This window comes from Glycine soja, chromosome 6 (genome assembly GCF_004193775.1).
Source record: "Glycine soja cultivar W05 chromosome 6, ASM419377v2, whole genome shotgun sequence".
Classification (NCBI taxonomy): Eukaryota; Viridiplantae; Streptophyta; class Magnoliopsida; order Fabales; family Fabaceae; genus Glycine; species Glycine soja.
The window spans coordinates 13,669,798-13,697,741 of NC_041007.1; the positions used below are offsets into that span (position 1 = coordinate 13,669,798).

The following is a 27,944-nucleotide window of genomic DNA, read 5'->3' on the forward strand; positions in this document are numbered from 1 at the left end:
ATAGGTTATCGGTTCGTCAATATATGTTCAATTTTTTTCTCCTAATTGTTCATCATCTATGTCAATATATTGTTGACCATTTTTTTGGCATATTCTCATAAGTAAAAGCAAAAGTATCTTGCATTTTCTGGTTGTCTTGCAACCAAAGACTTCATTGCATACTAATATAGATAGAGAAAGCATGATAAATTATCTTGGTTTTTACAACAACAAACAATTGATATGTGGTAATAGCAATCAATTGCAATGGTGATGAAAGTGGTAATAGTAATATGCTAAGACCGATTTATGGATTCTATGAAATTGTTTGTAATTAATCACAATTCAATAAAATCACATCTTTATATTAAATATTACTATCACATCTTTATATTAAATACGAATATTAGCATACATAAATAAGTTTTGAGATATTTAAAATTTGGAAGTATTTCAGTGACCTACAATTTTTCTTGAATTTTTATTTTTATTTTTTATGATGTTACATTTTTAAAGTGAAATACTAGGATATTGTTGGATTTTATTATAAGAATTTTATTTAAGACTCAGTAAGTGTTTACATTTTCTGTTGGAAAGGTTTCAAATAATTGTAACTTTAGCTCAAATTTTAATTTAAGAGATTCTTAACTAAAATCAAAGTGTTAATAACATATTTTTTTAATATATTTCTTATTCATTAAAATTTATTAAAAATTATAAAATCACGAGAGATCTATTAAATAACATGTGAAACCTATAAAATTGTATGTTTTTCAATAAATTTTAACCATTAAAAGAAGATGTCTATAAGAGTGAGTGTCGGGTGTATTTTTAGCACTTTTCTAATTAAATTCAACTCTTAACTCAAACCTTCTTTTACCTCTAACTATGTGTTTGTTTTTTAGTTGAACAAGCTTCAAACATACGTTTACGAAGAAGTAACAATTTATTATTTTTCACAAAATAATGTATCAAAACATATACCGACAGAAATGATAAAAGAAACACACCCTAAGACATTTAGTTATAGCTTCAAATGCGATAACCTAAGTTTGAAATTCAACAATTGCTAGTTACAATTGTATTATTTTCATACTAATGTGGGTTTGTTTGTGAAGGTTATATGCAAATATCTTATTCCCACACTTGACTCTTTTGGCATCATTTATGGTTCCAAATTCCATCACAGGATGTTATTGGCCTTCATATTTCTAATCAATGGATTCTCAAGTTAGAGTTTTACTTGGCAGGGAGCCAATATGAGGAATAGGTTAAACAAGTTCATTGAAAATTTGGATTTGAATTTCATATTTTATTGTGGGTGTCAAAAGGGGTTAACTCATCTCATCCTACCTCATTCCAACAAATGGAACAAAATGGATTGGGCATTAGTCAAGTGAGTTAAAAAAATTTATCTTTCTCACTCAGTAGTAGCAGGTTAAAATTTTATTGACAATTTAAGCTATATTCAGAATAAAAAAATACAAAATATATTCTTTCAAAAATATATTCAACTTTTAAAAGTACATTTAAAATAATTATCCAAACATACACTTGGATGGATCAAAACCAATTATCAAATTTATATGGGTGAATATATTTTATGTCGTTCAATAGAGACATATGACGTAACTTATATTAAACTTAAGTCAGGTAAGACTTTTACATAAGATAGGTCAGATCAAAACTTTTAGTAAAATTTATTTAGTTAAACATATTAAGTTATAAACCATTCAAAAAGTCTTATAGGCCTAATTGACTATTTAAAAAATTATAAATAATTATTTATTGTTAGTAGTATTATTATTATTTTAAATTTGTTATAATTTAGTAAGATATTACATTTATTAGTTTTTTAAAATGTTAATCACGTTGATCTACATAAAAAAAATCAAAAGTCAAGTTAAATTAAGTTTCTTGAAAAATAAATTTGTCATATTTAAATGTCTCATTGTAAAATATATTTTAAAATAAGATCATGAATATTATATTAAAGGTTTATATTATATAGATAAGTTATATTTAATTTGTGTAAAACCTCACATACATAATTTTATTCCTATCTGAGTGATAAATTAAAAAAAATTAGACCCATAAAAAAAATTTGTAGATCAAACAAACTTTTATGTACATGATTCAAACTCATATCCTTAAAAAAAGTGTTTGACAAATAAAAAAACAAACTTATGCCATATATTTTTAACTTAGATCACAATCAAACTCAGCAAAGCCTAATTCTACCCTCCCCTATTTTCACCACTACCCATTAGTGAAAAGAAATAGGTTAAATAACATCACTAACACCAGTCCAATAAAATTACTAACACTACCCCTAATATTTCGAGTATGGCAGAGGCACACCATTCGAAATTGAAGTCCAATCACATTCTTCTCCTTCTCAGCTTTGTGATTGGTAACAATGAAATCTCTAGGCACTAGGAAATACACAAAACGTGAAACTAAAAATCCCACAATGCACCAAAAAATCTCTACTTCAACTAATGGCTCACAACACTTTGGTTACAAACTTCAATCTTAGAAGTGGGCATCTCATATACTGGCTTTGTATGTGGGGGGCAAGAAAGCATTTTACATATGCCGAGGAAATATCGTCGCATAGCTTCAAGCGAGTGGTATGACTTGGTTTATTCCAAGTATGGAACATTTTCTTGCTTGGAAGAGAGACTCATGGCTCAATCATAAATTATAAACTTCCACTGCCAAAAGGGAAAGATCATGAGTGCAAGTATGGTGTTCAGTCCTACTTTATTTGTCTTTAGGCAAAACCGTAATCATCCAATAATTAATAACTTTTTCAACAGGGACAAAACTTGAATATGTTATTATTTTATTTGATTATAGATGTATATATCGACAAAATTATTAAGATAAATTATTGGTTAAAATTTACTTTTCCCTATCTTTCTTTAATTATGTGATTCGTTTATTCTTCTAATTCTATTTTTCTTACATTTAATTTTAAGACTTTTAAATTATTAATTTTTTGAAAGATTTCAATTATTAAAATTAAATCTTTCAACTTGCATTCTATTTAATGATTAATGAATATATAATAAAAGTGTGTCGTGATATTAATTTATACACTGACAAATAAATAAAATAGTTAAATAAATAAATGTCAATAGACAACACTTTGAAATCATTTTTATTTTTTATTTTCATTTAATGATTTAATATAGTTTTGGTTTATTTACAAGTCAATGAGACATTAGCCCTGGGGCATGTATATCAAACTAATGTAGGATTGCTTTAATTAACTTAATTAGTAGCATCAAGAAAAAAAGTTTTATTACGTATAATGATCATACCTGGTTTCAATAGAATAATTTGTTGTGACATATATTTGTAATTTTTTTCTAAAAAAAATTAATGTTACATTATACTTTTGTTATATTTTCCCTCATTATTTGACTATATTTGAGATTAAAACTATTAGAATATATTTAAAATCAAGCTCGTCAGTCAATTCTAATTGAATGGTATTTGTAATAGTATATAAAATTGATCTTACAAAATTAACATCGACCGTCATGATTGACTGAATGATACTCTTATATCTTAAACATATAATTAAAGATTTCATCTCTAGTCTATACGAATGAAAAACATCTATAAAGAGAAAAATCAATATATTAAATGAATATAGTAATATATCAAAAGATTACTCATCGGATTTCAATGGTGGGATATCCTAAATTTTTTTTAAAAAAGATAGTCCTAAAAAAATACGTAGTACTGTATTTTGTCCATTTTATTACATAATTTAATAAAAATATCATGTTTGATTATTTTGATTTAAGAAATTAGCGATGAGAATATGAATTTCTTTGTACTACTGTATTAATTAACAACCACCTCACATAAAAAGTAAACTCTTTGTATTAACAACCATTTACTACAGTGTGTGTCTGCATAAATGTTTGTTCCCATTGATGCAAATGATAAATCACAATCACGTCATGGCATTGGCAGTGGCAGTGGCAGCTCCATTAATATTGGCCCATGCGGGTGTCACGATCTAGCGTGCAAATTCAACGGCGAGGATGGCATCGGCGCCACGTGAACCGTTCTAGTTTCCTCTCATGCCCTTGTCTTCATTATTATGTAACCGTTCGTTCCTCTTTCGCTGTCACAACGACCACCTTCAAGCCAAACCCAAACTAACTAGTTAGGACTTGGGAGTATGTATATCATAGAGAAATATAAGTAACATGTTTTTAACATACTTTTTCAAACATATTTCTTATTATTATTCATTTAAAATCACAAATTTTAATACATCTAACTTTTCATTTAATATTTTTCTCTCCATTCATTTAAAAAATATGTTACTTAGACTCGTATGTCATATCATATGTTCAAGCTGCATTTACATAACATATGCTTCTGCCTAGCTCCCGCACCCAACCCCAACCCATTCTCTTTTTTCTGTGGTCAGCAAAGTTTCATATGCCATGTGGCTTTGTGTGAATGTGCGCAATGCAATGCAACCCAAACATTTTGAATTCCATCTATATTTTGGCTCTATATATAGTTTTTACGTGTGTCTACTTTGCGCCTAAGCTACGTGGAATGGGGGACCACCACCAAACGTTGTTAGAATTTGCGACATATACACAAACACATCATTTCGGTATGCCTAATTCCTAAGGTTCTGCCTAACTTTTTTTTTTTATATGCCCAGATATATATATGACATAACAATATGTTAGAAGATACTATAATAATTCAAGGGTTTTGTTACAACAACACCTTTCTCTCTTCTTGGAATGCCTATAGCAATGGATAATAGATATAAACATAAATATAGATAGATAGATGCTCGTGTTTTATATATATAAATTGTTGTGCTCTATGGGTAGAGGGGAATAATCTCGTAGCACTGTCAATTAGTACACTATGTATCATTTTAGAATTAACTTCCAGCAATTAGTACCCTTTGCTAGTTGCATGCTTCGGTGGCTTTCGTGATTGCTTTGATCGGATAACTTAGAAAAACAGAGTTGTTCGGCGCTTCTCAACTTCATCTAAAAATAGATATAAATAAACGGCGTCGAAGGAACACCATTGTCAATCTCATTAATCACGTCGTATATGTTCTTTGCCTTTTCTTTCAACTTCTTCTGAAGGTTTCTTCATGTTCAGGTCCATTATTAATCAGGTTTTCTCATCTACATGGCCGTACAATATTTATGAAAAAGAAAATAAAAAACATAGGAAGGAATGCTAAACAGAATTACTATTAAACAAAATTTATTTATGTAAAAGTTAAAATTACAAGAGGGTGTAATGCACTAATTATTTGAGGAGTACTAACCACACTTTTTAACTCGTTCTTTATAACACATACTTTATGTTACTTAAAATTTATAAAATCAAGAGAAACTCATAATATAAACTACAAATTCAACCAACAATTTTGCCTTCATTCTTGTTCACAAGGTGCTATGTTTATTGAAAAAAGGTTTTTCTGACATATTTAGATGTTTTAGGGTCATTTGATTTGTTAAAATTTATGGCATTGGGCAGGATAAATATTTTTATTTTACATTTGATTTGAAAAAATTTATGAAATAATGCAAATTAATCACATGAGACAAAAATTCAATTTTTTGTTATTTTGAAAATCGGATAACTTTTTATATCAGATGCAAAGTATTTAAAAGACACGTATATTCAAAACATATTAAGATAATTAATATTAAAAATATTTTAATAAATTTTATATTATTATGCTTGTGTTATTCATTATTAATCAAACAATACATATAATAAAAAAATTGTCCTGTAATTTGAATATTTTATCATGTGTTGTACCCAGTAACAAACTTAATCTTATATTATAACCAACTCACAATCATAAAGGATAATGTCAGATTCATGTGTCATGTTTTACTCATGTTTTGCATTTTTTTTGTTAGATTTAGGTATCATTCTATTATATTTTTGTTTAATTTATTTTGTTTAGGATTTTGTACAACATTAGGATATGTTTTTGTTTTAGGAAAGATAGCTTGTAAAGTAACCAAGTGTTAAGGAATCGCTAAGAAGAAAGCAATAGGAACTAAAGGTAGTAGAAATCCTGAAGACAAGCAATCAAGCAAACTGAAGGCCTACTCTGCACCCAAGCTCGCAATTTGCCAATTGGGATATAATTGCAAAAAATTTCAATATTCCATCAACTTTGATTTATGTGTTGAAGCAAAACGTATTTGGCGATATGATTCACCATCAAAAGAACCCAATTATCACATTGAAAGGTTCTTGGAAATCTATGAGACCTTGAATCATGAACTTGTGATGCATTGCAACTTCACTTATTCTTTCTCACTATTAGGGATAAGGATAAGGCATGGATGAAAATCATTCCCAACTCCAAAGGGCGTGAATACTGGACATTGTGTGAACAAGGTTTACCGGAATGAGAAAACAAGACACCTATTTCAACTAAGGGGGTTGTGACAATCCCTATATGAAGCATGTGAGCAATATAAAAAAGAATTGGACTGTGAACCACCGCTCAAGGTTTACTTAGAAGCATGATCTCATTGTGGGCTTGAGCAGTGGGTCATATAATCTAATTCTTCTTGAAAGTGTTGAACTATCACTACCAAAGTATAGTGACTTTAGATTCTGCAATTGGGAGGAGCTTTCATGAACAAGCCAATGGAAGAAAGCATTATCATCCTTGAGGTTGTGACTTCAAAGGAAAAATATAGTCCATGTGGGGAGAATGAGAAAGTAAAGTATGAGGTCAATAATGTTGACCTATTAAAGGCAGAATTAGATGCTCTGAGTCTAAAATTTAATAAACTGGAAATTTAAGGCTAAGGTTGATTCTATGGGTACTGTTAATCTTTATTGTAAGCTTTGAAGTGTGTGCATGGACATATAATTATAGACTGTCAAGCATAAATATCCAATGAGCAAGAGGTATAGATAGAAATTTCATCTATATTCAAGTGACGGATCTAGAAACTTGAGTCAGTGGAATAATTTATTTAATAATTATTATATATATATATATATATATATATATATATATATATATATATATATATATATATATATATATATAAAGATAAAGACATAAATAAAGATATGAGAATAGTGGAAAATAGTGTAATAACATATAACAATAAGTAATAGGTGTGTAAAATATAAAATTTTAAGATAAAAATTTGTAATTTTATTAAAATAAGGGGTGTATTTGCTTATTTCATGCGACGGAATCCGTTTCTAAATTTTATAATTTAATATCAAATTAATTATTGAAAATAAAATTTAATATAAATTTGATCCTTAAAAAATACAGTTTTGTGTCAAATTAATCCCGCAAAACAAATAATATAACATAATTATTACACTTCTTTTTACATATTTAAGGATTAAATAAGAATTTTAAGAATTTTTGATATTTCAAGAACTATATTGAGACTATTTTTTATTTTTGAAAGAGGCAAAAATTTCGTAAAACAAAGGATGAGTGTCGCCATAAGAAATGACCACCCTAAAAAAAAAAACAAAACCAGAAAATCAGCTATTACAAGAAGCTCGACTACACCAAGTACCAGAAAAATAACGAAATTAAACTATTGCACTTGCTGACCTCAGTACCTCTATAACACAAAATTTCACACAGAAAAGTAACGAAATTAGGATTGATTTACACATCCAAAGACAAAAATAGTCATTTATCAAATAAAAATATAATATAATTAAAATTCAAATAAAGTGAATTATATTTCTTAATTCATCTGCATAATTAACTTTGTAGACTTTAAAAAGTGTGGTGTAATAGACCCATCTCAAAAGGATGTAAAGTTTGTGCGTTTTAGACCCATCAGTAACTTAGAATTAACAAAGATGCTTAAAGATACTAAATTTGAATGATGAATACGCCAAATTGGCCAGTTGTTTACCTCTTGTGGCCAATCATGAAACATAATGATTACATTAGCGGGGTAGCGAATCTTCTTAAACTAATTTGAGTTTTGGATAGCGAATGATTTGTAAAGGTCGCCAGTGCTTTGAACTGCCTGCAAAATAGTATAGTTATTAAATACACTACAATTAAGATTGCAAAATATTTAGAATTTATTTCGTATTCAAATATTTTATTAAAAATTTAATAGTTATCATCAATTAATAATTATAAATACACTTGTAATAATTAATAAATTTATTCTAGATGATGATTTTATGATTGGATCACGATCAGTGCATATATTATTTTATGTTTGTTACATACTATAGAAATTAGTTGTCGCAGATGAAAATGTAAGACGCAGGTTTGACGGGGTTGTACCACATAAAAATAAGATTGAGTGATGTGGGTCCCATTTTGTTGATGAAAAAGTCTATTCTATCCTCCTGAGTATCTTCTTTCACACAAACAAGAATTATTGCATAGGATATTTTTATCATTTTATCATAAAAAATAACTTTAGAATATTATATATATATATATATATTTAAAATTTGTTCAGCCACCATTTTTTCATTTATGTGTCATTTGGTGGTGTGTTGTAGATTTATTTTTATTTTCTTTCTCTCTTTTTTACTTTTTAAATTTTTTCTTTCCGTTGGTTTTCATGGTTTACCAAACCTACAAAGCAAGCTGGGCCCACGCCTAGTTTTTATTTTATTTATCTTAAATCAAACAATAAAATATATCATTTTATTTTTATTATATATTCTTTTTATTTTTATCTATTATATTTTTTTCTTTTAAATCAAAGAGAACTTAAGAGCTTAATTATGATAATTTTTTTAAAAATATTTTATTGTAAAGGTAATTTTGAAAAGCATATGCTGCTGACATGCGTTTCCTTGGATTGCGACGTGGCATTTATGGTGGTGAAATGAAGCTATTGTCAGGTTCCTAAAACTAAAAGATGGCACGGGCTTTGCGGTGAAAAAAAATGGGTTGGTTTGTGATTGTGATGAATTGCAGGGGTAGAGGAGAAAAAAGATGAACAAGTTTGGATTTGGACCACTTTGTGCGTGGGTAGCTAGGTGGGGCAAACAAACAAACAAACAAGAAAAAGGTACTAATTGACACCCCTTTTCTTTCTTTCCTTTGTAACTGAAACCGTGACATCCTCGGCTTTCAATTCCTTTTGGTTGAAAATCGAAATATGAGTTTGATTTGGTAATGGAATAGTGGGGGGAAGGTAACTGCAACAAAACATAACAAAGCTTGTTTGGTTTGGAATCTAAACAGTTAAAGCAGAGAGAGAGAGAGAGAGAGAGAGGGTACGCTATTGGAAGTTGAAACAGAATGAATGAGGCCCACGTGAACAGTGAGTGGATCAAAGCCTCAAACTACTTCATTGTGGTGGGGCCCACTGTGGTGTTGCAGTCATTTCGCGACCAAGTATTAAGATGCCTGAGTTACTCATTGTGACTATCGGCGCCACAAACGGGAGCGTGCAAGTGACTATTACTATTTCAACCCCCCCTATTTTTTTTCCTTTTTATGTTTAGCTACAAATTCAACTATTAAAAATATATTTACGTTAAGGAAAAAGAATAATAGTATTTTCACTTTGCAATTGAAGACAATCACTAACAAGGTTGAATCTTACAGAAAGGGTTAGTCTCTCAAAAAAAAAAAAAGTGTCTACATTTAGTGTTACCTCAAACTGAAGTGTCTCCACAGAGGAGACTTTTAGAAAACCAAAAAAGTTGAAGACAATCCAAATCTTATTGACATGGTTGTTATTAATTTATTGTCCAATACACAATTAAGTGACGTGCATTCACTAGTCGTATTTTATTACCGGAATTATGAATCCGAGTTAATAACTTAATATAAGGCAATCACAAATAACTAATCTACAATGGTAAAAAATAATGGTGGCTGACGAGTGATGACGAGGAGAAGTAAGAAGTGGTAAACGTTTTTTGAAATTGAAACTGAAGCATTGGCATTTGGCAGCCCTTTGAGGTGTTTGTGTTTCCCAATTCACCTACTTTCGATAGATTCTTGACTCTGATTATGCACATTCAACACACACTTTATGGCATTTTACTCCTCTCTTTATCATAAATTATAAAAGAAATATAGATTCATAACAGTATGTTTTGGTCTCATCTTTATTAGTGGGAGTATTAAATATTCACTAATAATTATCATTTTAATTTTTTAATACAAGTAAAATTCATTATTTTTATATTTATATTCTTTATAATAGTAATAGTGAATACAATTTTTAAAATAAATTAATAATAATATAAAATTAATACTTTTTATCCATTTATTATTTTTAATTCACATGAAATAATACAAGAAATTAATTATTTTAGAACACAGAAAATTTTATTATCCTTGATTCTTATTTATAAGATTAAAATTTAAAATGATATTTATTTTTTCATAATATCTAATTTGTAATATTTTGTATATTAATTATTTTTTACTAAAAATAATCCTAAATTAAAAAACCATTAGAAGAAAATATTAAATGACAAAAATAATTTTAATTTTAAAATAAATTTATTATTATTTATTTTGATTTAGATAATTGAGTCTTAGTAAGATACTAATATGAATAAAGATAAGCTGAGAAGGTGCGAAAAGTACAGAGCAGGCCAAGATGCTTTTTCCATGTGTGTGTCCCTTCTACGGTTGAGTGTATCATAAAACTCTGCACAGTTCAAATTTCAAGATTCTCGTCAGACATATACATTGAGCTGCGCGCATTGCAATACCGTAACGTAACAAAGACATGAAACAAAACTGATTCAGGCGCAGAGTCTCCAATAAATACTGTAGCAGAGTTATTCCTAACAATAACCTTTATGCTAAATCCATTTATAAATACCCTAAACGGAAACTTGTACAGTCGTGGAAATCCCGCGTATCATCCAAATATCCAATATTGTACGAAACCTGAAAAGAAAATTTAAAATATTACAAGAGTGTTCGATATTTAGATTTACAAGTGTCTAAATAGTAATTAGCATTGCCCTATATATTAATAACTCATGCGTGGATGTTGAGTTCATAACTTATATTAGTTTTTTTAGAAGTTATATTATTCTGATTTAATTTTTCTAAATTGCTTAGAAATTATGAAATTATAAATATAAAGAAATTTAGCAAATAAAGTTAACCTAATTGGAAACTAATGTAAGCTAGGTTATAACTTACAAGTCCTCTCCCAGAGAGTAAACCTATTTTCATTCTTATTTTTTAAGTCAAAAATATATCTTAACACTATAAATTTGTATAATGATTTATTGAAGTAAAAAAAGCATACATAATTTTTTTATTTTATACCGATCTGAGAAATATGTTATACATCAATTTGTTTTTTTTTACAGCTACCTCATTCAGTTATATATAGTAAGTTATGCAATTATTTTTACTTTTAAATTTAATATTATAAATAACATATAGCAAAAAATATATAATAAATAACATGCAAATATAGAGTTATTTACAACTGAAATATCCTATTCAGCAAAAAACAACAACAACTGAAATACCCATAATTGAAATTAGATTCATTAAATGAAACTTTAAAAAAATCATTAAATGAATAATTCTCTTTTCGATTGTGGATATCTTTTTACAAATACGTATTGGGTCTAACACTCTAACTCCAACTGCCGATGTCTCATATAATTTATTAAAATTGTCAAATCAATTAAATAAGATGTCAAAACAAGATTAAATTTTAGGCGCTAAAGATTTTTCCGTATCAAATCAGTACAGGACTATTTTAAGTAGTCAGCGAAAAAAATATCAATAAATTTAATTACACATTTTATCATAGATCTATCACCAATTCTACTATTAAATTTTTTCCGTACATTTTATTATCATATTTTTTAATATCTACATAATTTACTAATGCTATACGTGTAATGAAGGATTGACGTATCCCACAAGAATGACCTTTTTTTATCATTAATTTTTACAAAATGACATTTTGTAATTAACATGATAAAATATGTAAAAATTAAAAACTAAAGCATGCAGAAAAAATGTTGCGAAAAATCATATTGAAAATCATAAATTATGTCTATATAATTAATTGTATTTAATAACGTAATGTTTTAACTTTTTTTTTAAATGATCATCCGGAGAAATATCCTCCTCAAATTGAATAAAACCACTGTATGCAACAAGTCCTCTAAATCTTTAACTTATGCTAGTTGTAGGACCAAGTAATGTTTAACTTCTGCTGTATATAATATCTATTTATTGAACATCTTACAATATTTTTTAATTCCTTACTTTTTTAAATAAAAAAAAGTTTTATATGTGTTAAAAATATTTAATACGTTTAGTTCTTGTTTAATAGTTTTTTTTGTTTAGGATTAAAAATATCTTTCATGAAAAACAACTCAAGAACGTTCCTGATATGATAGAACTAATTCTTCTATTAGAAATCCTGTCATACATAGAGCTCGAACATAAGATTTTATTCAATCAACCATTCATAGAAATAAAATAGAAACAAAAAACAAACAACTCCATTGGTTATTTAATGCTTTCTTCATAAAATATTATAAAGATTAAGATTAAAAAAATATTATAAAGGGATATAAAATCAATCTTATTATTTTATAAACTTTAACTCAGCAAATAATGTTTTGAGTATCGTAAGAATGTCACTTTACTCTCTTGTCATCCTTGAAAGAGAATTTTTGTGGGCACAACATGCTAAAATTATTGCAACGATACTCCTAATGAATTGCATGTTTCAGAAATATTATTTTAAAAATTAAGCAATAGTCTTTTCAAAAAATGGTTTAAGATACTAACAAAATTAAATAGTCATTTATTTAAAATAAATTGAACTAAATATGTTTAAAATATATGCCAATCAGCACCATCCATGTTCAGCGCAAATCCGCATCCAAAACAGTATAAAAACAACTATTAATTGCTCTGTGGATTCACATCCAGTGGTTCAAAGAGCGTTACCAAATTGAAGTTAGAAATGTTTTTCACTTGATGCGATATAAATCCAACGAAAAAAATGAAAATAAAAGTAAGAGTCCTGGTCCTTTATTAGCAAAATTATTTTTTGTCTCAAATATTTTTTTACTTGATTTTCAAACATACACTAAGTGTATTGGATTGAATGTGCTTCTAAACATAACAACCTTTATAAATTATAATAGATTTTCTAACTTGAATATCTAGAGCTCGCACTCTGGCTTGCCTAGCAGAGTCTAATAGCGTGTTTGAAGTAGATTTATGATGAGAAAAAATCAATTAAATAATTACTTCTATTTTTTTTTCATAATTTATATGATTTTGTTAAAAGTAGAATCAATTATATATGTGTGCCATCCAAACACACTATACACCTTTTACTAGCAATATTTGAATTTGAAATCGTGTTTCTTAAGGACATATTACTTATTTCTTAAAAAAAAAGAAAACATAGATAGAAAATGCTCCTAAATTAAATTGATTCAATTACACACATCATAGGTATTAAGTTTAAAGGCACCCATAAATGATTAAGATGGACTAATAGATTCCAGCAATAGCTAACAAGTCCAATAAAAGTAAGGAAATAATATATATATAAGATTTTACTAATCATACCAAAATATGTTCTAAGCGGTTCCTTTGTCGTTCTTTTTGGTTTCTTTCTTTCGCTTCCTTTCAGATTGAGGATCGTTGGCTTTTAAAACATTGGAGAAGCTCCTCAACATGCCAGATACATGTTCATTCCTATGTCCTGAAACCAAAATACACTACATATTAAACACAGAACGACACATAAGTCATCTTCGTTCTTCTTAAAAAAACAAGCAAAGTTTCAATGCTGCGAAAATAGACGAAACTAACCACAAAGTATCACATCTTCCATATTTACAGATTTACGATTCGCATGCTGCGCAAATAGATGAAGATCCCTAGCCACGCACTCTGCTCACAAAACAAAAACACTTTCCTCCAATTTCATTATTTCAACTCAAAAACTATTTGCATTGATCATAATATGTACAAAGGAAGCATGGAAGATACGTGCACCGTATCGATGCAATCGTAAGCGACATTATGTCATACACGTTGCAATCGTACTGATTTCAATAGACGGCGTTTTCATTCGGTGTCGTTAAAGTTAATTGTAACAAGGTGTCGACAGAAAAAGCATTGTGCAGCGAAAACGACAGTAATGTTACTGCTACCTGTATATTTGAAGGCCAAATCCGCAATGCAAGTGACTACGATTTTTGCTACTTCCATGCCATTTTGTTTTGCTGCGTAATTGCGTTGACGTACACAAGAATTAGGAACTGGAATTTCGCGCGAATGGAGAAGTAAAATTGACGAGAGAAAGAAGAAGAAGAAGAATTGAACCTTGAGATTCGATTATGGAGATTGCGGAGAGCCTGAATTTATCTCTCAAGAGCTTCATTTCCGCGTCGTTTTCGACTTCGCTGTTCGCGTCCGCGTTTTCCATCGTCGAGATCTTTTGCAATGGACACGAACGAGGGAGGAGGGAAATTAGAATATTAATGGGCTCTATTGAGAAGATATACTATGGGCCCAAAATCCAATGCGGATTGGGCCGATATACAGTGGCTGGATCCAACTACGGTTTTGCTCTTGAAGTAATAATGCCTTGGGATGATTTATAAAGAAAAAAAAGGTATCCTTTTGCTAAACACACCTGCATCTGTACTTGTACATCTCCTATCCCTTATTATTTTTCAATAAGTGAAGGGGTGTAAAAGTACAAATGGGGAGTGTACTTAGCATAAATCAAAAAGTATTTTAACAGAAAGAGTAGTGTGTAGTGTTTTTAAAGGGAAAAGTCTAAAATTAGTTTTGAATATATCATCATTGATTTTGAAGTTGCTGTTTTGTTGTTAGGTTCATTTATTCTCAATAGTTTAACACTTATTTGAATGCATGTTGATCCAAATATCATGATCGGATCGATTAGTGATCTACCGTTTGGTTAAATTGATCCAGCCAAATGGTTAGATTTTTTTATATGAGGAAAATGAATTGGTTTTGAGTAAAGATGACCAGTTCTTACATTTTGGTCTTGAGTTAACTGTTTAACAGTTGGTTGTTGGATCATAACTTATAAGGCTTGAATTGAACTAATAAGTGAATCATTTCTTGTTAGACTAATTATGTTCTGTTTAGATTTTTCTCGTGAATATTTATAGAAGAAAATAAGAAGGAATAACTTTATCCAATAAGTTAAAAATAGTTTAAGCATTTTTTTTGTCAAAAGTTTATGAATAAGTTAAAATCAATATTTTAGAGAAGCTGAAATCATTTAGTTTTCTTTTCTTTTCAAAAAGTTATTTTTGTTTGTAAGAATTAAACTCATATAGTAAATATTTATAATAACTCACGTATATTATTTAATTAATTAAATTTCGCACAAATTATTTTAACTTATTTTTTTATTTGTAAAAATTAAAGATAGTGTTTAATAACTCACACGTTCTTGTTTAAATGACTGAATTAGACCCTTCAACTTTCTAATTAACTTACTTTTAACTCATAAAAGACACTTATTTTATTTTTTCTTATTTTTATAAATATTTATGAAGAAACTTATGTAAATAACACCTTAGTCTGATTGGATTGCTTTTATAGAGTTAAATAGTAAGATGTTATGAAGACATATAAGGGAGAAAGAGGTAGTCACAAACAATGACCCGTTGGTGCTGCTAACTAAGTGAAATTTATTGTATTTAGAAGAAAGAGATAGGGCATGCATGGCATTGCATTTTTTGGTTTCTTGTCTGGAATGTCTCACTAAATAAGTGCTTAAACAACTTAGTTAAGATACAACTTCAGTTCCTCTGTCTTGCTTAATATGCAATTTTAACCATCTAGTTTAAAATTGTGACATTAGTTCACCAATTTTTAAAAATAAGTAAGTTTTGTCAAATCTTCAATTTTACATACCCCTTAAAAGATATGAAACAAACTCCAAACATGCATTTGCTCATATAATAAAGTAAAATCATTTTAGAAATAAATTTTTCACTTATTAAAAAACAAATTTAAGAAATATATTTTGTAAATTATACAATTATAATAAATTTTACTAAAAAAAACCTCTATTAAATAATTATATCCACTGAAAAATTGATTTTAAAATGTTATAAAGATACATGTGGAAAAAAAACGATTGAATTTTACTATCTAAAGAAAATTATTTAATTTAAACTCATTTTAAAATATTTTTTCTTAACATAAATTAATATTTTAAAATCAACATATAATTTTCACACACGAAATAAATATGTAATTTAATACGCAATCTCATATTCGAATCTTAAACACATATTTGCACTAAATATTTTGAGAAAAAAAATTGTCATCCATTATAATTCTATTTGACTCAGACGTAATTATCTTATTTTAAAAAGGTACGCGCAACTGAAACAGTTTTTTCTTATTATAAAGAAATTGTTTAAATTTCCATTTATGTTCGTTAGGTTTTATTTGAAATATTTGGAGTATTATTTTATTTTATTTTTTGTCAAAAAGCTAAGTCTAGCAATATAATCGAAAATAGGCCAAACTAGTGATAATCTCATACAATATTTTAAATAAGTATGAAAATTTCTTAAACTTAAATGCTTGATTTTTGCTTATAACATAAGTATTTTTTTTAAAGGCTTAATTTATCTGTCTTTTTTCAAAAGCCTATTTTGTGATTTAAAAAAAAATTAAACATGTCAATGGACCAACCTTTAAATAGGTTCATTGACTTAAACTCATACACCATATTCAATCAATTAAGCTAGAATCCCTTATGTTAATTTATTGTGTTTAAAAAAAAACTTAATTTTAAGGACAGAAAAACCCCGTAAGAGAAAAAGACATAAAATCCAACTTAGCTAAATAAATGTTGTTTAAAAAATATTCACCAAACTTATTTAATAAATAAACTTAGGTTAGGTCATATTTAATCTATATATACGCTTAAAGAGGGATAGTAATTATGAAATTTAATAAATATAGTATTTAATCATATTTTTAATTTCATTTTATATTAAATTTTAAGTTTAAATGCAATTTTGGTCTTTTATTTTTAAAAATATGCAATTTTGACCTTTTTATTTAAAAATAAATACATTTAATTTTTTATTTTTAAATTCTGTAATTTCAGACTCACTTTTTTAAATAAAAATATTTAGTTTTTCAGTTTTATAAAATTTATAATTTTAGTCATTTCATCAAATTCAAAAAATGTTATCCATAACAAATTAAATCAATGTATTCCAAATTTAGTAATGTGTCACAATATAATTTGTTTAACCTATGTCATAATCATTCTTAATATTTTAATAATCAACTTTCTTAGTTTGAGAGAAAGACAAAATTTATAAATTTTACAAAAGTAGAAAACTAAGGGCTGATTTGTTTAAACTTATAAAAAAACAATTTTAAAATAAATGTTTTTTTTTAATAAGCACATAGGATTTGTTTTTTAAAATCAATAGAAAATAACTTTTTTAAGTAGAAGCAATTTAGACAAATGCATTAAAAAAATAAAAAAATTATTATTTTATAAAAATAAGTATTTTCTTCAAGAAATAGGTTTAAACAAACACATCAGGTCTCTATTTTAAAACAGAGAACTAAAATTACAAATTTAAAAACCAAAAAAATTAAATGTCTCTATTTTAAAATGAAAAATCAAAATGAAATTAAAAAAAATAGAGAAACAAAAGTTACATTTAAACCTATATTTTTAAAAAAAATTATGAACATTAAATATATTTAATAAATGCAACATAGAAATATTTAATTCCATTATTTCTTTTGAATATATATATATATATATATATATATATATATAATGAATATAATAGTATTTAATTTTTAGGGAATCAATTTTACCAATAATATTTATAGTATTCATTCAATATAATATACAACTAATTTAAGTGATATCATTAAATTTTATATTTATTAAATATAATATATGTTTGTTGAACAAATGATTTTTCATATATATATATATATATATATATATATATATATATATATATACACACACACACGTGTGTATAATTAAAATACCTATATATATAATATTGGTCGAACATTTACCATCTTTATTAATTTTTAACAAATTAGCTTAAAAAAACATATTTTAAATAAGTAAACACAAATATAGTTTATCTATTTTTAATCACTCCTGACTCCATCGGTCCAACCTTATCATTACTGTTTTTTTTTTTTGTTGGCTTTGTAATCTCATGGAAATCCTAAACTGACACTGACATCTTAATACTCTTTTTATAGGAATCAGCGAATCGCAACCAAACCACAAGAAAAAACCGACAAAGATTGCGGAGTATCCTCCGCCAGCTAGTTCTTCCATATAATATAACCACTTTATTACAAATAAATAATAACATTAATTCTCTTTGGATTAGACTTAGATCAAATCAAAGTGTTCTTCTTGCTTGGTCACAGACTCATAGTCACTTCCATGGAGAACACTGGTTTGTGTGTACTATGCTTTATACTACTCCTGTTGGGGTGTGTCATTTCCTCAGAATGTAAGTATATAAGATACAACACAACATCAACCATTGTTCCTGGGAAACTCAACGTTCACTTGGTCCCTCACACTCACGATGATGTTGGATGGTTGAAGACCATTGACCAGTACTATGTTGGTTCCAACAACTCAATTCAGGTCACTCTCACACTCTCACTCAATTTAGTTACATTAAAAGGTTTTGAATTGTGAAGTTTTTCACTGTTGGGGTAGTGCAGGGGGCGTGCGTTCAAAACGTGCTCGATTCCCTGGTAACCGCATTGCTGGCAGACAAGAATCGCAAGTTCATATATGTTGAACAGGTAACTGTTCTTCACACCCTACATTGACTAATGATATGACCAAAACAGTGAATATAATAAGTGAGGGACTGTACAATACTCATCTAACAACTTAATTTTTGGGGTTGAGTTAGTGCCAAATTCTAAGAACTACTTCCTCACACATTAATTTTGGACAGTGAATTCATATATGTGATGTTCTTTGCTTGCGTTGCAGGCATTTTTCCAGCGATGGTGGAGGGAGCAAAGTGATGATATCCAGAATATAGTCAAGGAGCTGGTCAACTCTGGTCAATTGGAGTTCATGTATTCACCTATCTCATCTTCCTTCTGACTTAAGGGTGTGTTTGGTTGAGTTTTTGTAGAAAGTGGGATTTGAAAGTTTCATAACTAGTCTACTTTTCCAAATTCACACTTTCTACCTACCTACTCAACGAAGCACTTTTTTTTTTCATTATTGGAAGTCATTGAAAATTGATTAATGATTATTGCTCGTCTGCTTGACTTTAAAGTATAATAGCATTCAGTATCAATGGCATTATGTTAAGTGCTAAGATTTTGGATTGCAGAAATGGTGGTTTTTGTATGCATGATGAGGCTGCTACTCATTACATTGACATGATTGATCAGACAACTCTTGGACATCAATTTATTAAAGAAGAATTTGGAGTGACTCCGAGAATAGGGTGGCAGATTGACCCATTTGGACATTCTGCAGTGCAGGCCTACTTGTTGGGGGCAGAGGTAACGTTTTGCTAAAGCATATGCAAACATCGATGAGGGAAAAAAATGACATGGAAGTTGATTAATGTCATCTAAGTTGATTTACCAACTGAATCTCTCTCTCTCTCTCTCTTTCTTTTCTGCCTAGCATTGCTAGTTGTTTCTTAAGCAAAACTCTTTGTTGGCATAGGTTGGATTTGACTCTCTATTCTTTGCACGGATTGATTACCAAGACAGAGCCAAGAGAAAAGATGAAAAAACTCTTGAAGTTGTGTGGCGGGGCTCCAAGAGCTTTGGTTCATCATCACAGGTGAGTAATCCATAGTGGTTTATGTTTATAACTTTATATTGATTCTGCATTCTGTTGGATTCACTTCATCCTCCCTAGTAGGCTTTTAGGTACAAATCCTTAAAATTGTTGATGGATACAGATATTTTCTGGTGCATTCCCTGAGAATTATGAACCTCCCAGTAGTTTCTACTATGAAGTAAATGATGATTCTCCCATTGTTCAGGTAAATTCTAAGTCAAATATTGATGTAGGGCCAATTACCTTTTCTTGTAAGTGTGCTAAGAAAACTTTTTCTCCCCTTGAAGGATGATGTCAGTTTATTTGATTACAATGTCCCTGAAAGAGTAAATGAGTTTGTGGCAGCAGCAATATCACAGGTATGAAATTTATCTTAAGAATGGATGGTTGGTTCTACATACTGCAATTTGCCTGGTTTAAAATGCACTTTTAAAATGTCTACTATATAGATATATAATTGATGTGTCTGAAATTCTGAGAAATCAATATAGAAATGCTCCAAATGAAAAATGATTTAAGGCTTGTCTGTTACACTTAAAAACTGATTTGAGTGAACAACTCCACTGGCTTTCCTGTTTCAGGCCAATATTACGCGCACAAATCATATAATGTGGACAATGGGGACAGATTTCAAGTACCAATATGCACAAACTTGGTTCCGACAATTGGACAAGTTTATTCACTATGTTAATCAAGTTACTTATCTTCAACTCCCTGCTCAATTGACAATTTTTTTCTTCTTTTTACTTAAATGTTGCATTTTAGCCATCTAACATTCTTCTCCTTGACCTGCTAAGTTTGACATTTTATATGTTTCTTTAGGCTGCCTAATTTTCCATAATCTATCTTATGAATTTAAATCGAACTTGACTTATTTTGTTTTAGTGGTTTGGCATACTAATGGGACATCTGACTAATGCTTATTTAGGATGGTCGTGTTCATGCCTTATACTCAACTCCATCAATATATACTGATGCAAAACATGCTGCCAAGGAGGCCTGGCCAATCAAGACTGATGACTTCTTTCCGTGAGTTCCAAATACAAGACATAAAGTATATGAGCTACCAGCTCAAAATCATGTTCATGAAGAAGCAGCAAGTAGTGGTTTATGTCTACTACATGATTTTGAAAATAACATTTGGGTGGCTGCACTGCCTGCACTGACAATCACTTCATATTTAGCTTCATGTTAACATTCTTTTTCGTTCTTCTAACTTGTTATTTCATATTTGGACCATGTATTTATTAGGTATGCAGATCGTGTAAATGCCTATTGGACTGGGTATTTTACAAGCAGGCCAGCAATCAAAGGTTATGTCAGATTCATGAGTGGCTACTACTTGGTACACCTTCTAACTGTTAATTGAAGTAATTAAGTAATTGATTATATTTGAAATGCTCTAAGAGGCTTAAGGGGTATTCTGTGCTGCTCATTTTGGTTTCTGAAAGTTGTGATTGAGAGCATTTTACTTGAATATTTTGGAATGTTACCAAAATTCTACAAGTGGCCTCTTATTGCTCTTTAATCTTGAAACAGGCAGCAAGGCAGTTGGAATATTTTAAAGGGAAGAGTCCCTTATGTCCCAAAACTGACTCTTTGGCTGAAGCCTTGGCTATTGCTCAACATCATGACGCGGTATCTGGTACAGAAAAGCAGCATGTTGCTAATGATTATGCTAAACGACTTTCAATAGGTTACACAGAGGTAATAATAATTGTCTATATCTGTTCTTTGAACATTATTACTTATAATCTCAAAAAATGTTTTTTTTCAATGTCTTGTTCAGGCTGAGAAAGTTGTTGCATTATCACTTGCTTGTTTGACAGAGGGAGCAACCAAAACAGGTTGTAAGAACCCACAGACTAAATTTCAACAGGCAAGTAGTGATGTTCTTAGTTCAACAACTGTGAGCTGTTGATTACTAGTATTCAAATAGCATCTTAAGGCATATGGCTAATCTTTTTGTGATGACTACAACTTACCACAGAATTCAGTTTTGTAGGATAAACACCATTCAAGACAAATGACTTAGGAACTCTAAACTCATACCATTTTCCTTTCCTTTTTTACCTTTTGTATGACAAATAAATTCATGAACTTATGCATGTTTATGCACTGATAATATTTCTTTTGATAGAGATAATCCAAAAATTTAATGAGAGTAAGTCCTGTGCCTCTTTTCTAACACTTAATTGCATATATTTCAATATTTCATGAATTAGGCTACCAATTTTCCTTTTGAACTTCTTTTATGAAATCAACGAAGTTGTTATCAAAGAAAATAGAATGTGTACAGCTTCTGAGAAAGAGAGAGTAGAATGATATAGAGGTCTTTCATGCATGCTTCACTGGAGCAGATGCATATAATAGACTAAAGCAGTAGTTGTTATGCACTTACATCCACGGAAATGAAATTATGTCAGAAATTTGACGAGGTTTCATTTTCTTTTTTTGAATTTTCCTTCTTGATATTAATTCTTTGTGCACAACGAGAAATCGTTAAGGCAGTAAAACTAAATCAGGAATTTACAATTCATAACCATCACAAAGCTTACTATGCAACTTCTTCAAGATCAAAGCAGTAGGTGAAGTGAAAAGTTGCATAACTTTTGAAACAATACTGACATATTTTAAGAAGCAAAATTATGAAGACTTGATGCTGAGGTTGAGTATTGGTTTGGTTGTGTTTTGTTCTGTTCATTGATTTTTATTTTTACTTTTTTTTTATTTCTTCTATCTTGTCATTGCAGTGTCCACTTCTGAACATAAGTTACTGTCCTGCATCAGAAGTTGATTTCTCAAATGGGAAAAACTTGGTGAGGATCTATGACATCTACTCATCTAATCTATTGCTTATTGAGACGCAAGAATTTTAACTAAGATTTTCCTGATATATTGCTTCCTGCAGGTAGTTGTTGTTTACAACGCTCTAGGATGGAAAAGAGAGGATATCATAAGGATTCCTGTGAGTTTCTTCCTTCAACTTCAATCACCTACATTGCCTCCTTTCTTTTTCTTCTTAAATTACGAACAATCTACGAGCCATACAAATATTATCTGCTACATGCACAAGCCTTTCGATACTTAGCTTTTATGTGCCAATTGATGCCTTCTAGTTGAAGCATTGTGATGCATTTTTTCTTGTTCTGTGGAATTATTTAACTTGTGTATCAACTTGAATGAAGAATGTTTTGAACTTAATATGGAAAAATCATTTTGCAAGGACAAAACACGGCTATCCTCAAACACTGTTTTTGTTTTGACATTGCTTGTTTATCAAATCTGTCATAGGTTGTCAATGAAAATGTTGTTGTTCGGGATTCCAGTGGGAAAAACATCCAATCCCAGCTGGTGCCAATACTTGACGATTTTCGTGGTTTAAGAAACTACCACACTGTCGCATACTTGGGAGTGTCTCCAACTGCAAAACCCAAATACTGGCTTGCTTTTGCAGCAACAGTTCCCCCCATTGGTTTTAGCACTTACTATGTATCCTATGCCAAAAAAGAAGGTTAGTCTTGATTAGTTATTCCCTTCCTGAAAATTGTGCTATCATCAAATGCAAATACAAGACAGAACTATAAAATTTGCAATTGCATTGCAGCTACTATTTCAGATAGAGATACAGCTTACCAACCAGGGAATAAGAGTGATACAATTACAGTGGGCCTAAAAAACTTGAACCTAGTTTATTCTGTGAAGGACGGGAAACTTATTCAATATATCAACAGCAGAAGCAAGGTTTGTGATTTGGATGGCACATTACTATTTATCCCAATGTATTGCCAAAATCTATACCATTATAAGTTAGTGCTTCTAAGGATGTATTCTATAAGTTTTACATGATATACATTCTAAATTTCTGTTCACAATGAAAGGTCAATGAATCTCTAGAGCAGGCATATAAATTTTACGCTGGGTATGGAAATGATGGAACAGAAACTGCTCAGGTAATAACATGTTTCTTATATCCGGAGAATTTGAATTGATTATTCTTTCCATAAGATAATTCTTTTTATCAGAATAATAGATGGTTTAATTATTATTCTTTATGCCAACCTATTGATTTAAATGTTCTGAATTGTTAAAAGGCTTCTGGAGCATATATTTTCCGCCCTGATGGTTCACCCTCTCCCATCAAATCCAACGGGAAGGTGAAGTTGTCTATCTAAACATTTATGTTCAATTACCAATATTTAGTGGTAACAAGAAATTCACGAGTTTTTATTTCAAAACTTTAGTCTCCTCTCACAGTTTTTCGGGGACCAATTGTGCATGAAGTGCATCAGAAGATCAGTCCATGGATATACCAGGTAGTATGAAACAAATTATTTTTGGCAAGATCATTTTGTTTTAATGTGATCTCTCTATTAAACAAGTTTTCAAATCTGTCTTCAGAATCTGTCACTGTTATAACAAAGTATGATGTCGTAGGATCAATTAAAATGCGTGCAAGTTATGAAGACAAAAAATATGTTATTTATGGATAATATTTTTTAATTTTTAATTTGGTTCCCACACTTTGCAGTAATTCCATTTCCATGTCAATTTTACAATATCACTGAATTTTACTCTTTAAAAATGAAATGTGTAAAGTGAGAAAAGGAAGAAGAAAAAAAGACATAAAAAGAAAAAAAAGACACATGTAATAAGTGAGCCACACTTATCTCATGTATCCTTAGCCAATTGAAGAGGAACCAGGAGACGTCACAAAAAAAATGATGCTTTCTTTCTTTCTTTTTGAAGAAAATGTTTAGACTATACAACTTTCTTGATTGTTTCAAACATCAATGGTTCTAATATACTTGCACAAGTATAAATAACATGAATTATTGTTTGGAAACGAATAAAACTTCTCGAATTTGTTAGTGGTTAGCATCCCTCATTGAAAGCTTCCTACAGTTCAATATTTGACCATGGCTTAATTGAACAGACTACTAGACTGTACAAGGGGAAAGAACATGCTGAAGTTGAGTTCATTGTAAGTCATTTTTTTCTCCCAATTTTTTTTTCTGATTTCGGTACATAGAATTTTATTCTCTGAGAGCCAATAATCATGATGAAGCTCTTGACATCAGGTTGGACCTATACCCATTGATGATCGAGTTGGCAAAGAAATTGCAACTGAGATCAAAACAAATCTAGCAAGCAACAAAACCTTCTATACTGATTCCAATGGACGTGATTTCATTGAACGTGTAAGTCATACATGTTGAACATTTGCATTCTAGTAATGGTTTTCCATATGAAGGCCTAACCTAATGAGTTTTTATAATTATGCATACCTTTACAGGTTCGAGACTATAGAGAAGACTGGCACTTGGAAGTAAATCAACCTGTTGCTGGAAATTACTACCCTGTATGTTTTGTTTAACCATGTGTGTTACAAGATGCTACATTAATACCCACGAAGACACGGTCCTTGAAGTTGTTGACTAATGGAATCTAGTTTCATGTTTCAGATCAACCTTGGAATTTACCTGAAAGATAAAAGCAAAGAGTTCTCTATATTGGTAGATAGAGCCGTGGGGGGCTCCAGCATCATAGATGGACAATTGGAGCTAATGGTTCATAGGTTTGTTATGCTGTTCAAGCTCAACTGCTTATGCTCATTGTGTATCATTCAATATTCTACCAATCAAACTCCACTGTCTCCATTTCCCCGCCTATTTTATATAGGAGGTTACTTGAGGATGATTCCAGAGGTGTTGCAGAGGCACTGAATGAAACAGTTTGCATTCATGATAACTGCACTGGGTTAACTGTAAGTAAATCTAAGTAGCATGTGAGTTTTGGGTTGACAAGGATCATAGGCTTTTTCTTATCTGGCTCCTTCATCAATGATCATATACAAATATACAATAAATTTTGCAGGTGCTTGGGAAGTACTATTTCAGAATTGATCCTGTAGGAGAGGGTGCCAGATGGCGCCGATCATTTGCTCAGGAGATATACTCACCCTTGCTTTTAGCCTTCACAGAGGTGGTTAAAGAATGGTTGTTAGAAGTGTTTGAAAATTGCAGTAAGCTGAACTTGTGACTTACCACTGATGAATGTTTTCATTTTCACATATTTTCTAGGGTGAAGGTCACTGGGGAGATTCTCATGTCACAACCTTCTCAGCAATAGATTCCTCATACAACTTACCAGATAATGTTGCCATAATAACCCTCCAGGTGCATGTCTTTCATTTCACCAAACATTTGTCCAAAATATATTTATTCAATGCTTCTTAGTACTCACTACTCCCTCACCCTCCATTGGAAAGTGTAACCAATAAACAAAGATCTTTTGACATTTGTTGAAATTCCTAATTCAGCTGAGCTTCTTAATAGGCACTGTTGAAGATTTACATATCTTTTGTTCACTGCTAATGTTATGCCATCTTCTGGAACTCTGCAGGATCTGGGTGATGGAAGAGTTCTCCTACGGTTGGCACACTTATACGAGGTATATTCTCTTTAGCTTCTATCTATGGTTATAATGTTACACTCTTAAATGATTTTACCCTTCTTATATTCCCTTGTTTCAATTGTTTTTGAGCCTTTTTTTCTCGACACACTGAATTCTTATTCTTTGCCAAATGCAAGATTGATGAGGACAAGTATCTTTCAGTGAAGGCAACTGTAGAACTTAAAAAGGTGTTTCCCAACAAGCAGGTAGAAAAACATCACAACTAATAATCCTTTATTAATTGCTAGTTGTTTCAGATTTAGCATGTCATTGTCTAAGGTGTTTCATATTAAATTCCTTTTGTGTTCACTTCAGATAAACAAAATAACTGAAGTGAGCTTATCAGCAAACCAAGAAAGAGCAGAAATGGAGAGGAAGAGATTGGTTTGGCAAGTTAAAGGGTCACCTCCAGAACCCAAGGTGTGGAGGGGAGGACCAGTAGATCCAGAAAATCTAATTGTAGAACTTGCTCCAATGGAAATAAGGACTTTTATCATCAGTTTTAGGCATTAAAAGTCCACTAGGAGCACTACTGAAAAATAACTAAAATAAGAAATTGCATCAGATTAGATATTTCCAACATCATGTAAGCCAGCAACAAGAAATATGTTCAGAGTTCGTTTGGCTAAAGGTGTATGGACTCAATCAAGTTCATTGCCAATAAAAGTGCATTGCTTCTCCCCTTTTCTATTGACATCTAACCAAAATTTATGACTACTTTTTTTCTTCTTGACTTAATTGCAATTTTAGTAACGGTACTTGAGAGTTTACGTATGAGTTTACAACTTTGCAATTTGCAATGCCAGCATCTATATCCATACTCCAAAGACCATAGTAATTAACAAAAATATGAAATAGAATGATAACAATGAACTGGCTATAATAAATAGAACCATCCTAAACAAAACCATAATCCAAATAAGTTTGGTAAAAATGAATATGAAAGACAAGCCTGCAAGAAGAGACAATCATATTATATATCGAACTATGCAGTACAAACTAATGATATTGGATGGTGGTGACCGTGATGGCTTCATTAAGATGGATTGCACCAAAATGGGCAAGCAAGAGCATTGCGCCAGTTCAATCGGTTTAATTCTTTGCATGGAGAAATAAGGCAAATCTGATGAATGATGATGCTCTTATTCAATGTGGCTTGGATTTGTATCATCATATGACTCAGTTACGAGTTAGTATGTGGTGAATATTTTTCTCCCAAAAGCCAAGTGATTGCTACTTTTAAACACTGACCTCGATTTTAGTTGAGTTCAAAGGGACAAACATCTCCCACATTCTAATTATTATCTAATGCAAAGTTTTAAAGACGTCAAGGTGAATTAATTCGATTGATTCAAGTTGACTCACCATGAGTAGTTGTTCAAAAAATGAGTCAATCCAACCTATGTCATTTTTAGTAAGCCTAAAACTAGTCAATCTAACTCGCCTACTACATGTTACTAAGTAAACAAGGTTGACTCTTCTAAACATAAAAAATAAATGGATAAATTAAATATTATTTTAATTTATAATTTGAGTGTTGTATATACTTACTCCCCTGTAATTGAGAGTCACAAATTCGAATGAAAAAAAACCCGATTATATATTATATGAATGTCAAGAGACTATATAACACAAGTTTAAAAA

The 27,944-nt window shown here is 30.0% G+C and overlaps 2 protein-coding genes across 4 annotated transcripts; one reads left to right on the plus strand and one right to left on the minus strand.

The window, feature by feature from the left end:
- Positions 1-10,548: 10,548 nt before the first annotated feature.
- On the minus strand, positions 10,549-14,480 carry LOC114416022 (protein MHF1 homolog). 3 transcript variants are annotated; one of them, XM_028380904.1, is made up of 5 exons: positions 14,339-14,480; positions 14,164-14,238; positions 13,823-13,903; positions 13,577-13,712; positions 10,549-10,897 (listed from the first exon to the last, which is right to left on the minus strand). In XM_028380904.1, the coding sequence occupies exons 1-4, from the start codon at positions 14,439-14,441 to the stop codon at positions 13,588-13,590; spliced, it is 384 nt and encodes a 127-aa protein (XP_028236705.1). In that variant the 5' UTR covers positions 14,442-14,480; the 3' UTR covers positions 10,549-10,897; positions 13,577-13,587. The 3 variants fall into 3 exon arrangements, with proteins under 3 accessions (XP_028236705.1, XP_028236706.1, XP_028236704.1); XM_028380905.1 differs by lacking the exon at positions 10,549-10,897 and having other exon boundaries at positions 13,398-13,712; positions 14,167-14,238; XM_028380903.1 differs by lacking the exon at positions 10,549-10,897 and having other exon boundaries at positions 13,398-13,712.
- Positions 14,481-18,300: 3,820 nt separating this feature from the next.
- On the plus strand, positions 18,301-27,007 carry LOC114416025 (probable alpha-mannosidase At5g13980). The gene is made up of 29 exons (XM_028380907.1): positions 18,301-18,668; positions 18,749-18,832; positions 19,029-19,117; positions 19,381-19,555; positions 19,725-19,844; positions 19,966-20,049; positions 20,132-20,203; positions 20,426-20,539; positions 20,773-20,873; positions 21,096-21,189; positions 21,384-21,551; positions 21,634-21,723; positions 22,598-22,663; positions 22,756-22,812; positions 23,139-23,358; positions 23,452-23,588; positions 23,726-23,797; positions 23,939-24,001; positions 24,089-24,160; positions 24,781-24,828; positions 24,926-25,045; positions 25,141-25,206; positions 25,310-25,422; positions 25,527-25,611; positions 25,722-25,829; positions 25,928-26,023; positions 26,250-26,297; positions 26,438-26,506; positions 26,616-27,007. The coding sequence occupies exons 1-29, from the start codon at positions 18,459-18,461 to the stop codon at positions 26,811-26,813; spliced, it is 3,039 nt and encodes a 1,012-aa protein (XP_028236708.1). The 5' UTR covers positions 18,301-18,458; the 3' UTR covers positions 26,814-27,007.
- Positions 27,008-27,944: the final 937 nt, after the last annotated feature.

Bases quoted from the DNA above. Each gene is read 5' to 3' on its own strand.
- LOC114416022 (XM_028380904.1), bottom strand. From the start codon at position 14,441: ATGGAAAACGCGGACGCGAACAGCGAAGTCGAAAACGACGCGGAAATG. The intron at 13,904-14,163 runs GCAGTAACATTA...TTTTGTGAGCAG, and splicing joins GGCCTTCAAATATACAGGTA to AGTGCGTGGCTAGGGATCTT. The intron at 13,713-13,822 runs GTTAGTTTCGTC...TTTTGGTTTCAG, and splicing joins GGAAGATGTGATACTTTGTG to GACATAGGAATGAACATGTA.
- LOC114416025 (XM_028380907.1), top strand. From the start codon at position 18,459: ATGGAGAACACTGGTTTGTGTGTACTATGCTTTATACTACTCCTGTTG. The intron at 19,118-19,380 runs GTATTCACCTAT...TTTGGATTGCAG, and splicing joins TCTGGTCAATTGGAGTTCAT to AAATGGTGGTTTTTGTATGC. The intron at 25,612-25,721 runs GTAAGTAAATCT...TAAATTTTGCAG, and splicing joins ATAACTGCACTGGGTTAACT to GTGCTTGGGAAGTACTATTT.